Source organism: Oncorhynchus tshawytscha, unplaced genomic scaffold (assembly GCF_018296145.1).
Source record: "Oncorhynchus tshawytscha isolate Ot180627B unplaced genomic scaffold, Otsh_v2.0 Un_contig_37_pilon_pilon, whole genome shotgun sequence".
Taxonomy (NCBI): Eukaryota; Metazoa; Chordata; class Actinopteri; order Salmoniformes; family Salmonidae; genus Oncorhynchus; species Oncorhynchus tshawytscha.
In genome coordinates this window covers 998,723-1,013,468 of record NW_024609825.1, presented here as the reverse complement: position 1 = coordinate 1,013,468, position 14,746 = coordinate 998,723, and the positions used below count along the sequence as shown (strand labels likewise).

Sequence of the window (14,746 nt, the reverse complement as noted above, 5' to 3'; positions counted from 1 at the left end):
TGCATTTCTGTTCAAAAGTATGACTGCTCAAATGTGCCTAATTTGTTTATTAATAACTTTATGTTCAAAATTGTGCACTCTCCTCAAACAATAGCATGGTATTCTTTCACTATAATAGCCTCCTACCAATATCAGATATGTCTATGTCCTGGGAAATGTTATGGTTACTCACAACCTCATGCTAATCGCATTAACCTACATTAGCCCAACCATCCCGTGGAAGGGACACTGATCCCGAAGAAGTTTTAAGCAAATGGCTTTTTTCTGGCCCCTCTTCCGTAAAGCCCAGCTCTGTGGAGTGTACGGCTTAAAGTGGTCCTATGGACAGATACTCCAATCTCCTCTGTGGAGCTTTGCTGCTCCTTCAGGGTTATCTTTGGTCTCTTTGTTGCCTCTCTGATTAATGCCCTCCTTGCCTGGTCCGTGTATTTTGGTGGGCGGCCCTCTCTTGGCAGGTTTGTTGTGGTGCCATATTCTTTCCATTTTTTTACAACAGATTTAATGGTACTCAGTGGGATGTTCAAAGTTTCTGATATTTTTTTATAACCCAACCCTGATCTGTACTTCTCCACAACTTTGTCCCTTACCTGTTTGGAGAGCTCCTTGGTCTTCATGGTGCCGCTTGCTTAGGGGTCTTTCAGAACAGGTGTATAAATATACAGAGATCCTGTGACACTTAAATAAAGTACACCTGTGTGCAATCTAACTAATTATGTGACTTCTGAAGGTAATTGGTTGCACCAGATCTTATTTAGGGGCTTCATAGCAAAGGGGGTGAATACATATGCATGCACCACTTTTCCATTTTGTAGAATTTTTTGAAAACAAGTAATTTTTTTCATTTCACCAATTTGGACTATTTTGTGTATGTCCATTGCATAAAATCCAAATAAAAATCGATTTAAATTACAGATTGTAATGCAACAAAATAGGAAAATGCCAAGGGGCTTGAATACTTTCGCAAGGCACTGTAGCTAGTGATTGTCAATTAGCCTATGTCAGCAAAACAGTTTCTCTCTGGCCAATGGCAAAACGAGTAGAATTGCATGAAATTAGTTATAAAATTGCAAAATCTTCTCTCCGCTCCATGGCAAAATGTGTTTAATTTAAGCAAACTTGCTTTATGGATGCGAGTACACAAACCCAGCAACTGCGGCCCCTCATGATGAGTTCAGATTTTTTGTGGCCCTAACCCTCAAAGTTGCCCATCCTTGCCCTACATGCTTATGACAAATCCATCTCCAGAACCAGCCATAGCCTAGCTGGCTAATCTTTTGAACAACAGATAACATTAGCTAGCTAGATAAAGTTAGCATGCTAGCTAGCTAGACTGACAGCCGTCAGAACCCTGCTTGTTGCTTTTCCCCACTCCACGTGGAAATCACCACAATGGTCCCACCCCCAATTCATTAACATGTATTAGCAGCCTATGTTATTTTTCGGAGGTGGTACCTAAACGACAATTTCCGCTATAGGACAGGAATTACGTTGAAATAGGGGTGGCATTGCCCTCTGGTGGGGGCTTTTAAAACTAAAAGCATTTTCTTTAACAAATCAACCCATTTAGAGTCAGACCTTATACATTCCAGGCTGTTTTGTGAAGACAAATAGAGATTTAGCTTGGCTTAATATAAAATACATGAATCAATGGCCTGTGTGACAAATTTGAAAAACAATTGCACGATGAAGAGTTGTAATCTTCTTTATTGCATCAATATCAGAAAAGAATGTCTAAACTGTCAAAATATCTAATGGTAGCCTAATTCCTAGTGTTGTGAGAAGAGGACTTTGCAGACAGACTGCTAAACGACTGACCTGTGAAGTGGGGGGACTGAGGGAGTTGCAGACTTTCACAGCAGAGCCGTTGGTTTTGAGTCCATTGGACGATGAGGCAGCAACCTTCTTCTTCTGTCTCTGCAGTGGATTACAAAGATATCGGGGGGGGTTGAATAACCCTAAATATTGTAGAGCGCCTGAACCGCTGGGTGATAACTCCCATGCTTTAAGTATAGCTACGCAACAGAGACCTAGTCTTTAGTCAAAAACAAGATCATTACATAAGCTAATTGATGTGGAAGGGAAACGGAAGATTGTATACCAGTGTGCAACTGAAACAGCTCACTTGCTAAGGCTAATTTTAATTCTAATTTGAGTCGTGTGGGTTTAGTGAAAGAGGTTATTTTGAACCTAATACCTATGAAGTGGCAGGTCATGATGAGTTTCATGGCGTGACTGAGTTGTGTGTACAGTATGTGTGGTAACTGTGTACTACAGTACCTGTTTAGTGGGGGTGGTGGGTTTGCTGCTGCTACCGTCTGTGTCTCCCTCATAGCTGAGCTCAGCAATGTTCCTGCGGTTACTGTGCGCTGAAGCCACCCTGGGCTCCGGCCTTACCTAATCCTCCAGCCTGGCCCCACCCTCCACCCCTGTTCTCAGGCCTAATCCTAGGTTCCAGTGTTACTGTATGCTCTGATCCTTCCCCGTCCTCCAGTGTTGCCCTGGGCTCCAGAGTCAGGCTGTCCTGGGAGCAGCTGACAGAGAGCTCGTTCAGCACGTCACTGACCACCTCGCTCTCCTCCTTACTCTCCACCTCCTCTGGTACAGACGCATCATCTCCAGCACGTTGTTGGGTGTGGCCAAAGTGTTGGTGTCACCCTGTAAGACACAGTACCACTACCTAATGTTAGATCCCCTCTAAAGGGTTAATATCACCACACTGCAATCAAACCCATAAACCAGGCTGTGAGATACCAATTCCCAATCCCATCATGCAGCAATACCAGAGAGAGTCCTTCCTGTACTCATTATTGTTAATGTGAAATGTAGCTGGGTAGATCAAATCAAATCAAATCAAAATCAAATCAAATTTTATTTGTCACATACACATGGTTAGCAGATGTTAATGCGAGTGTAGCGAAATGCTTGTGCTTCTAGTTCCGACAATGCAGTAATAACGAGCAAGTAATCTAACTAACAATTCCAAAAAAACTACTGTCTTATACACAGTGTAAGGGGATAAAGAATATGTACATAAGGATATATGAATGAGTGATGGTACAGAGCAGCATAGGCAAGATACAGTAGATGATATCGAGTACAGTATATACATATGAGATAAGTATCTAAACCAAGTGGCATAGTTAAAGTGGCTAGTGATACATGTATTACATAAGGATGCAGTCGATGATATAGAGTACAGTATCAACGTATGCATATGAGATGAACAATGTAGGGTAAGTAACATTATGTAAGGTAGCATTGTTTAAAGTGGCTAGTGATATATTTACATCATTTCCCATCAATTCCCATGATTAAAGTGGCTGGAGTAGAGTCAGTGTCATTGACAGTGTGTTGGCAGTAGCCACTCAATGTTAGTGGTGGCTGTTTAACAGTCTGATGGCCTTGAGATAGAAGCTGTTTTTCAGTCTCTCGGTCCCAGCTTTGATGCACCTGTACTGACCTCGCCTTCTGGATGACAGCAGGGTGAACAGGCAGTGGCTCGGGTGGTTGATGTCCTTGATGATCTTTATGGCCTTCCTGTAGCATCGGGTGGTGTAGGTGTCCTGGAGGGCAGGTAGTTTGCCCCGGTGATGCGTTGTGCAGACCTCACTACCCTCTGGAGAGCCTTACGGTTGAGGGCGGTGCAGTTGCCATACCAGGCGGTGATACAGCCCGCCAAGATGCTCTCGATTGTGCATCTATAGAAGTTTGTGAGTGCTTTTGGTGACAAGCCGAATTTCTTCAGCCTCCTGAGGTTGAAGAGGCGCTGCTGCGCCTTCCTCACGATGCTGTCTGTGTGAGTGGACCAATTCAGTTTGTCTGTGATGTGTATGCCGAGGAACTTAACTTGCTACCCTCTCCACTACTGTTCCATCGATGTGGATGGGGGGGGTGTTCCCTCTGCTGTTTCCTGAAGTCCACAATCATCTCCTTAGTTTTGTTGACGTTGAGTGTGAGGTTATTTTCCTGACACCACACTCCGAGGGCCCTCACCTCCTCCCCGTAGGCAGTCTCGTCGTTGTTGGTAATCAAGCCTACCACTGTTGTGTCGTCCGCAAACTTGATGATTGAGTTGGAGGCGTGCGTGGCCACGCAGTCGTGGGTGAACAGGGAGTACAGGAGAGGGCTCAGAACGCACCCTTGTGGGGCCCCAGTGTTGAGGATCAGCGGGGTGGAGATGTTGTTGCCTACCCTCACCACCTGGGGGCGGCCCGTCAGGAAGTCCAGTACCCAGTTGCACAGGGCGGGGTCGAGACCCAGGGTCTCGAGCTTGATGACGAGCTTGGAGGGTACTATGGTGTTGAATGCCGAGCTGTAGTCGATGAACAGCATTCTCACATAGGTATTCCTCTTGTCCAGATGGGTTAGGGCAGTGTGCAGTGTGGTTGAGATTGCATCGTCTGTGGACCTATTTGGGCGGTAAGCAAATTGGAGTGGGTCAAGGGTGTCAGGTAGGGTGGAGGTGATATGGTCCTTGACTAGTCTCTCAAAGCACTTCATGATGACGGATGTGAGTGCTACGGGCGGTAGTCGTTTAGCTCAGTTACCTTAGCTTTCTTGGGAACAGGAACAATGGTGGCCCTCTTGAAGCATGTGGGAACAGCAGACTGGTATAGGGATTGATTGAATATGTCCGTAAACACACCGGCCAGCTGGTCTGCGCATGCTCTGAGGGCGCGGCTGGGGATGCCGTCTGGGCCTGCAGCCTTGCGAGGGTTAACACGTTTAAATGTCTTACTCACTTCGGCTGCAGTGAAGGAGAGACCGCATGTTTCCGTTGCAGGCCGTGTCAGTGGCACTGTATTGTCCTCAAAGCGGGCAAAAAGTTATTTAGTCTGCCTGGGAGCAAGACATCCTGGTCCGTGACTGGGCTGGGTTTCTTCCTGTAGTCCGTGATTGACTGTAGACCCTGCCACATGCCCCTTGTGTCTGAGCCGTTGAATTGAGATTCTACTTTGTCTCTGTACTGGCGCTTAGCTTGTTTGATAGCCTTGCGGAGGGAATAGCTGCACTGTTTGTATTCAGTCATGTTACCAGACACCTTGCCCTGATTAAAAGCAGTGGTTCGTGCCTTCAGTTTCACACGAATGCTGCCATCAATCCACGGTTTCTGGTTAGGGAATGTTTTAATCGTTGCTATGGGAACGACATCTTCAACGCACGTTCTAATGAACTCGCACACCGTATCAGCGTATTCGTCAATGTTGTTGTCTGACGCAATACGAAACATCTCCCAGTCCACGTGATGGAAGCAGTCTTGGAGTGTGGAGTCAGCTTGGTCGGACCAGCGTTGGACAGACCTCAGCGTGGGAGCTTCTTGTTTTAGTTTCTGTCTGTAGGCAGGGATCAACAAAATGGAGTCGTGGTCAGCTTTTCCGAAAGGGGGGCGGGGCAGGGCCTTATATGCGTCGCGGAAGTTAGAGTAACAGCCCCTTACCGTGGGGTTATCCAGCAGGTTATCCAGCATAGATCAGCCCCTTATCCAGGGGTTATCCAGCAGCTCATTGGCTGTGATGCAAAGGGGGGGTTCAACTTTCAGGAGGCAACTCAACACTTTTTTGGCTGGTGAGATAAAAATGGGACAGTCAGTACGCTATGTTAAAGTCATGTAATAATAACCATTGTAAGAAGGACCTATCAGCTCAACCTGGATGTGGTCAAGTATCATGTGTCCTTAGAGTTCCATATCACCAGAGATGTTACAAATAGAAGTCAGAGAGGTTGAGAAGCATTACTACTGTATGTCACCTGCATCACTGATAGAGTCCCAGATGGGTCCGTCAAAGTGGAGTTCTCCCTTCCTGATCATCTCAAAGAGTCTTTCCTCAGAGGTGGCGATGAATGGAGGCAGACCCGTCAGTCACACAGCCTACGGGGAGGCAGACCCGTCAGTCACACAGCCTACGGGGAGGCAGACCCGTCAGTCACACAGCCTACGGGGAGGCAGACCCGTCAGTCACACAGCCTACGGGGAGGCAGACCCGTCAGTCACACAGCCTACGGGGAGGCAGACCCGTCAGTCACACAGCCTATGGGGAGGCAGACCCGTCAGTCACACAGCCTACGGGGAGGCAGTCCTGTCAGTCACACAGCCTACAGGGAGGCAGTCCTGTCAGTCACACAGGCTACGAGGAGGCAGACCGGTCAGTCACACAGGCTCCTAAAACTATACTACTAGTTGATCGGTCACTGGGCGAACTGTACACAGTATAGGAAAAGCTGCTACAGTGAGAGGGAGAGACACAGACAGACCAGAAAGACAGGCAGTGATAAAGGAGGGATGGGTGGGTGGATTGCTTTCAGCATGTACATGATGACCCCAATACTCCACACATCACACTGCTGACTGTACTCATGAGCACTGATCACCTCAGGAGCTGAAACAGAGAGGAGAGGACCGGTTTTAACAGGACTACTCTAATATGATGTGATCTTTGTGTGTAGGAGCTGAGCGTGTCAGTCTTACCCATGTAGATAGGAGTCCCACAGGTGGCTTTCAGCATGTTCTCACTGCCAACACCCCCCTTCTTCACTGACAACCCAAAGTCTGTCACCTGGGAGGAGAGAGGGCCGACAGCAGACACTGATACACACGCAGGCCTACAGCATGTATCCATCTCATATCAAATCCTCTCTTGTTGGTGTTATATATCAGACAAAACAAGGTTTACTTGAAGAGCAGCAATAACTGGGTCTCTCTATGTTAGATGAATAACAAATACGAGCTGTACATGCTGTATGGTCTCATGTAGTAAATAATGGCAGGCAGGAGAAATACAACAGGAGAAAATATCCAGGAGAGATGACCTCCTCCTGACAGATAAAAGCCTTTTATACCGTGCCAGAACAACGCTGTCTTTCAGCAGTGTGTGTGCGTGATTTATGCTGCCGCCCTGCCTTGTTTGAGCCCACACTCCAGGTATCTGCTTCAGCCTGTGCTCCGTCAATGCACACAACATGCTGGGACCAGGCGGTAATTTGTCTTAAAAGATGCTCTTGATTCACCCTTTTGTACGGCGTGATATAAAGGGGAACCAAAGGGGGGTCTGTCATAATGAGGTAGCATTTAAAACCATTTAGGGGGAGAGTGGGAGAAAAAAAAACACAATCAGCAGCCTGTCCTTAAGTCCCCGCAGAGACTGGCTGGATGAGAAACAGCAGTGAAAGTGTTCCAGTTTGTGTCGCCGTCTCACCTTGATATTGATCATGTCATTATCAACACCATGATGATAACTCTTCACTAGAATGTTCTCCAGTTTCAGGTCTCGGTGAACTATGTCTGAAATACGAAAATTAAACCACCTTTACTATGAGAAGAACCAACCATAATGGCTTTCAAAAGGCCTTTAGCAGAGAGGACAAGTACGATGGTTAAAAGCAGTTAAAGGCTAAATCTACAATGAGTAATTGTCCCCCACAATGAAATCGGGGAAGGGACTGTGGATCTGTCTCAGTACGTCCGTACGCCATCTCAGACAGCACTGGATGATTGACTAAACTTGGGTGAATGATGTGTCTTACCATAAAGATCCGGCATTTACGAAATGACACTGATTGGCTCAAGGCTATAGTAATTAATTGAAATGTGAGTCATACCAGAGAGGAAGAGGCGAAGCGAGAGGGATAAGTGGACCCAAAATCTGTCTTCTCCAACAGGTGGTGTTTAAAGAAAATGCTCACCAAGTAAGAAGTTTTTGTATGGAGGTCAATGAGTGTCAAATTCTGTGACATAAAATGGAATGGCTTTTTTGCTATGTGTGGCTTATTTGAAAACTTAATATAAGTTTTGTTCTGCTTAGGTTGTTGCAAGTGTACTGATATAAGTAGGACACGTGACATCCCCGCATCATTCGTGGGGGACAACATGTTTAGTGTTGCCTTGTTTTCAACAGGTGACATCTCCACAACCTTAATCAATCATGGATGTCATCGAGCATTCCACTGGGAATGAGTTTGATTCACTGAGGAAGAGAGGGGTTCTGCCCCAGCTGAAGTCCCAGAGATTGTGACAAGAACAGCTACTTTATCCTCAGGAAAACCATGAGCGTCTTGCTAAATTCAAGCAATCCCTATGACAAATCTCTAGATATCAACTTCCTTTTAAAAATGGTGAGCCACAAAGTATCAGTGGTCATTAAAGGAGATGTGCAGAACGGAGCAGAGGATTCGTAGACGTTTGAGAGAGTTATAAAGGTTCGATTAGATGCTGTTGCTAGATTGACTTGATGGGATGGGAAATAAAGTGTCTCTGCACACATATTAGTTCTCTCCCCTGGAGTTCAGCTCGGTTAAAGTGATTTTGGGAGAGGGGCGGAGCATGCTGACCTCTAATATATTGTTTCCTCTGCTCTAATGTTCATGTAGATTGAGCTCAGGAAGATATGGACTAAATAAAGACTCTGGGGTGTACAGCAGTGGATGAACCTCTATATGTATATAGTAACAACAGCATGGTGAAGAACTAATAGTACAATGAACAAATGGTTCACAGAATTCATAGTAATATTCCATGGGACCAAATCGTTCTGTGCAAAATAAATGTATCATATCAATGTCTTTACTAAACAAATGTGTCATATTTACTGTTCAAGAAGTAATGAATGTAAATGTTCATGCTGCTTATAAGGACAATTCCTCCACTTTTTTACCTCATATTCATCATCTCCAGCACCAAACCAGTGTCTACATATCTGAAAACAGCGCGTTTATATTTCTTTCTACAAAACGTAGTGGTGCACAGTTTTCATTATGTACACACTGCTATTGTGCTGGAGATAATGAAAATGTGGTTGAAAAGTGGTGGAATTGCCCTTTAAGGCCACTACCTGTGACAGTCACTGCTAACCTTTAGCATCACATCCCCACTGGTATCATTAGTCGCCATAGAAGTGCGGCACGACAGCGCAGAGGGACTCTTAGTGTGAAAACACACCTTTTAATCTGTATTCCTCCCCAGCTCGTTGTAAATGAGTCATTAGCCCCATGTAATGGTGTCTCATTGCCAAGCAACGTCCTAAATTACCTCTAACTAGAGATTTCACCATCAGCAGGGGGAAAAACAGCATCTTCAAATAAACCCCTCAGACTCAATTAAAAGGGCTACCGTTTTTGCCTGGCAGTTGTTCATTATTATCTCATTATTAGAATAAGCCAGGTTCTATAATGACTGGGAGCCATAACGTGGTGTCATCTCCCTGATTATCACACGTCAATGAGGCCAAAGCAATTTGACTCGTTTGAGTACGATGTGACCGTGATATCACCAATTTGCACATTGTCCCCGCACACAATTTACTCATACAACACATTGTCTGTACTGTTTGCATTAATGTTGGAATGATTTAATCAGTGCACCTAGATTAGTTAGTTATGTTTCATAAAGGTAAAAGAAGACAGTCTGATATTCTGCCTCTTACCCTTCCTTTATTGTTGCTTGAAATAAAGTTTCACCGTGTAAAATGTTCAAATGTAGATCCTTGTAACGATGTGAAACCTATAACTTTAGTCAGTCATATTACCCTTCTTATGCAGGTAGACGATGGCCTCAGCCAGGCTGTTGATGATGTGCCTGGTCTCCTCCTCTGTGAAGCGTGTGTTCTTCTGAAGGAGCTCCTTCAGCTCCCCTCCCTCACACAGCTCAGTAACCAGATACATCCTCTGGACACAAAGCACAGCACACAGACTGATAATGGCCCCCACAAATAGATCTGACCAGCCTCGTTCTCATTCATGGTGCTTACGCAATCGTCTGCACGCACACTACTGAGATATTGACTCCATTACTTCTAAGAAAGCATCCCTTACCTTTTGTGTTTCAAAGACTTCCTCCAGATGTATTATGTGTGCATGGTTCACACGTTTCAGGATGCTCACTTCCCGTTCCAACAGTTTGACACCTGAACTTCCAGCCTGCATGGAGGGAAGAAGCTGAGTGAGTGCACTGAGGTGTGGGGCTGTTCTAGTAGCCATTAGACTGTCTTTATAGTGTCTCTTTTCATCACTGCAGTCAACAAGCTGCCCATGGGAAACACTAATGCACTCACCTTCTCTTTGTTCACCTTCTTAATAGCCCATTTCTTCCTTGTCTCATTGTGGGTGGCTTCACAGACGACACCAAAGCTACCTTGACCTAATTTCCTCCCAAATGAGCATATTTGCTATGGGGATAACAGAGGAACCATTAACAGAAAGGCAACCCACATCTGCTCTGTCAACTCAGTAAAACCATTCACAAGGAAATTTACCCTCAGCTTATGGGCTTGTTTGAGTATACGAGCTCGGATTTATTTCCCTGCTTCTATTGCAACATTATCTCAAGACCTGAATCCTAAAGTGGACCTTAATTTTTGAGCACTCAAAAAAGGAAAGTTTGCCCGTCTCTGGAGTTGCAGAATATAGTATTTCTAATCAAGTTACAAATGATTAAGTTGCTGCCGCAGTTCATTCAATCTCAGGTCTAATTAACTTGATCATTATCCCTGCGCATGCAAGGCTGAGCACTGCCTGCTGCAGATTTGGCAGAGAGAGCATCCGAAGCCCCGAGAGAGGGGGTGGCATCAGGAGCAAACTGGTGCAGATGGAGGCAGTATAGAGGTCAGCCGGTGTCACGTTCGTAATAAGGACGGGTGTCACGCCCTGACCTTAGTATTCTTTGTTTGCTTTATTATTTTGGTTAGGTCAGGGTGTGACATGGGTGATGTGTGTTTTTGTCTCATCTAGGGTGTTTGTACTGTCTAGGGTTTTTTGTAGATTTATGGGGTTGTTTCTATCTAGGTGTTTATATAGGTCTATGGTTGCCTAGATTGGTTCTCAATTAGAGGCAGGTGTTTATTGTTGTCTCTGATTAGGAACCATATTTAGGCAGCCATATTCTTTGGGTATTTTGTGGGTGATTGTTTCCTGTGTCAGTGTTTGTGCCACACAGGACTGTTTTGTTTCCATTTCACTTTGTATTTGTGTCATGTTCAGTCTTTTCTATTAAAACATGGACTCTTACCACGCTGCGTATTGGTCCGATCCTTGCTACACCTCTTCAGACGAAGAGGAGGAAATCCGTTACAACGGGACCAAGATGCAGCGTGTGTGAAGTCCCACATCTTTATTTCGGTGAAACTTCAAAACAATAAACCAACAACGAAACGTGAAAGTAGTGGTGCACAAACAATATCCCACAAACACAGGTGTGAAAAATGGCTACCTAAATATGATCCCCAATTAGAGGCAACGATTACCAGCTGCCTCTAATTGGGAACCATACAAAACACCAACATAGAAATATTGAGCACCCCCTAGTCACACCCTGACCTACTACACCATAGAGAACCAAGGGCTCTCTATGGTCTGGGCGTGATAGCCGGGGAGGGGTAGAGGGTGGTACTAGTGCCCCAGGGCAAGGGGGGGTGGTATCTGGGAATAAACATGGATGTGGTCTCTACCTACCTGGAGGTCAGCCTCATCCTCCATACGGGTGTGGGGCACCTTCCTCTCTACACTGCTCACACGGGCAGTGTTCCACTGAGAAGCCATTTTCATGCCAGCTCCACAAACATCTGCTGCTGTCATCTACAGATGAGGAGCTTTATAGCTGGGTGAAGCACCCACAACACAGGGAAGGAATGGAAGGCAGACTGAGATGACCCCTTCTGGGTGCATCCAGGCATACAGTCTAATCACACTACAACTAACAATCATACAACATAAAAATGTACATTTTTACAGGATTATTTCAGCAGAGAAATAGGATTTTGCTCAGTTGATGTCCAACTGTTGTGTAACATCATTATTATGACTGTGACGGTCATGGAATTTGGGGTGATGGTTATTGGACAGCCAAATGACTGTGGTCACCATTCCAATAGTGTTTTCCTCCGCTCCTGACTGCATGTGTTGCCGTGCTGCAGGGAGGGGGGCATTGCCTAGGCAACCAAAGAATTGTTTGCTACAACACTTTGCTTGTTTCAGCAAGGAGCAACAAAGTTACATCACATTGTTAAGAATCCATGTTACCGCAGAAACCGACTCAACCGCACGAATGCCCGGCCGCCCCGTCTTCAATCAGCTGTTTGTTCCACAAAAATAAAATAAACGTAAACGCTTATTTTATTTAAATGACGGTTTTCATCCATAACTGTTGGTTATGCAGTAATTGTGCCAGCCCTCATCACTATATAGGTCAGGGATGGGCAACTCCTGTCCTCTGGGGCCTGAGTCTGACGTGAAGTCTGCTGGTTCTCTTTTGTTTAGCACTTAATTGCACACCGGAGCACACAGATACACCTGGGCAGTTTAACTCACATGACCTTAGGAGCCAGTCAGTTGGAGGGCGCCTCAGTAGGAGGCCTGACACTGTCACTGTGGCGACAGCTCTGCTACTTAAGGTAACTCAGATTCTTTCTCCCCCACTGTTTAGACCAGAGCAAGCTGCCGCAGCACAGAACCCCAAAATGCTAAGGAGCACCTGGCAGCTTTTTTTTATTAAGAGGATTAAAGTTGGGAAATGCTTAGGTGAGACACTTGACATTGAGAAAAGTAAAGGGTTTATTCCATTTCCCCCTCATAGTACACAATAAGATGCCTATTCAGACTTTTCATTCTAATACATTCTAGAAGTGAGTTACTGTGGTGTACAATAGGCCTACTCTTTTAATCCATCCCAGGTCAAAGTAATAGTATTATGAATCCCCTAATTAGTCATACTATGATACAACTGTAAAAATGTATTATTCCCAAATTAACTTTTGATAATGGTAACAATTATCTTCTTTGTTAAATCCCCCTGTCAATTGGTGTTTCCCCCTGTCAATTGGATAAACTACTTCGAAATGGAGACACCATCTCCAGCGTTCAAATTGGCACACTTTGCCTACCTTTGTCTCGTCACCATTGGTTTCTGACCAAACCGGTGTCTGAAGACAGGTTCATATTATTAACACTAAGCACAATTTACTTGGCTTGAAAAACGCTCTCCAAAGCCAAATTAAATGTAAAGCAATTATCAAGTGATGACTGGGAGCATTGGAGTGGATCCGCCACACGGACACCAATTAATTATTAACTGGGAAGCGGTGTCTTTAACCTCTTCACTCTGAGGCATTATCTTATCCCTGACAGGGCTCTCATAACAGGCCTGTCTCTCCCATTACCACCCGTCTATTTGCTAGTCAAAACCATTGTGACAGCCTCTGGAAATCCAAATCACCTCAATCACAGCTCATTTGTGGGAGAGGGAGGCATGTGATGAGTGTATCACAGGGAGGGACCAGTGTCTTGCTCTGCAGGTGCCTTAGGGAGGGTGTGCCTGCCTGACAGCCCGCCCAGTGGGGAGGAAATTAGATGTCAGGTCAGGGAGACGTCTGACCTTAAAATGGGTCACTACAGATCCATAGGTCTTGGATTGCTTTAAGCCAGAGGGGTCTTACAGTACTATGACATTCTTGGTTTAGCCAATCTCCCAATCATGTTTGAGTGATCTGCTAATAGTCTCATGAGAAGGATATTACTGTAATGGATTCTAAAAGAAACCTTACATGAGTGATATGTCAGCTTTCAGACTGATTGAACACAATGTACAGTACAGACTGGCTGAATTGAGAACATGCGTTAGATCTATCAGTAAGAGCTGCCATAACGGCTCCATAAAAGATAGGCCCACATATAACTGAATTTGATTGTAAGCATTTCCAAAATATCAGAATTACTGCGCTTGCTGTGGAATTGAGAATCTGAACAAACCATATACATGTATTACTCAGTACTAAAGCCTCTAATGGGGTAGTCAAGCCTGTGAATATTGCTTTAACCATAGGGCTTGACGGACATTAATTAAAATGTGAATTAGCATGACGAATGGTATAGGCAGCAGAGGCATGACTGCACTCAAAACTAATCAACAGCTCACTGAAACACTATTGGCACTTATGAAGCCCCAAATTACATATTTAGAGGCAAAAAAATCTGGATTAGACAAACTACATCTTTGCGTTAGCAGCTGCCTTCCTGCACTGAATCAGCGCCAGCAAAAGTGCCATGTATTGCAAAGGCCTAGCATGTATGTGAGTGACAAGGCAACGCATACTGTACTTACCAACCTGGAGCAGCCTCAAAGTGTTCCATGTTTACTGCTTCTCACAGCCTATCAGACCTGAACGCAAAATAGGCTTATGCTGTTATAATACACATTTAATCATCACTGAGTTATTTTACACTTCAAATAAGTTTCATGTTTCTTCGCCACGTACACAGGATACGACAGGTGTAAAACAGTACAGTGAAATTCTTACCTTGAGAGCTCTTTCCCAACAATGCAGTGATAATAATATCATAGAAAATAAAATAAAAAGTACAAATTTAAAATCACACAAGAACTAAGATGTATTAAAGAAACACGAGAATACAAGTATATTCAGGTCAGTGCCAGTACATTTTTCAATGTGCAGGTGTACTGGAATAGTTGAGGTGGGTTTATACATAAAAAGTGACTGGTAGTAGGAATATATAAATACTTATGGTAATATACTAGTGGATGCAATAGTAAAGAGCACATATTACAAGTTAGCCTATTAGAAATGGGGTTTTGAATGAGGGAAACAAACTTCTCACATAATTTCCGATGTGATTGATATCCTGCTTTGTGTGCACCCTTTTACTAGTGTACTAGCCTAACAGACTGAATAGAGGTTGGTCTCCACAACCTTCTAAAACAGCATCATCATAGGCTTGGTTCACACACAGAGATACAGTAGAATAT

The 14,746-nt window shown here is 44.6% G+C and overlaps 1 protein-coding gene across 1 annotated transcript; it reads right to left on the bottom strand.

Moving 5' to 3' along the window:
- Positions 1 to 1,569: 1,569 nt before the first annotated feature.
- LOC112264227 (serine/threonine-protein kinase 33-like) lies at positions 1,570 to 14,132 on the bottom strand. Its single transcript, XM_042319083.1, is given in 15 exon segments — positions 1,570 to 1,590; positions 1,816 to 1,914; positions 2,278 to 2,366; positions 2,518 to 2,593; positions 2,596 to 2,660; positions 5,482 to 5,562; positions 5,749 to 5,869; positions 6,298 to 6,377; positions 6,467 to 6,554; positions 7,194 to 7,279; positions 9,519 to 9,657; positions 9,805 to 9,909; positions 10,044 to 10,157; positions 11,440 to 11,584; positions 14,084 to 14,132. Coding segments are annotated over 14 exon segments (1,287 nt in total). The 5' UTR covers positions 11,563 to 11,584; positions 14,084 to 14,132.
- Between the last annotated feature and the right edge of the window lie 614 nt (positions 14,133 to 14,746).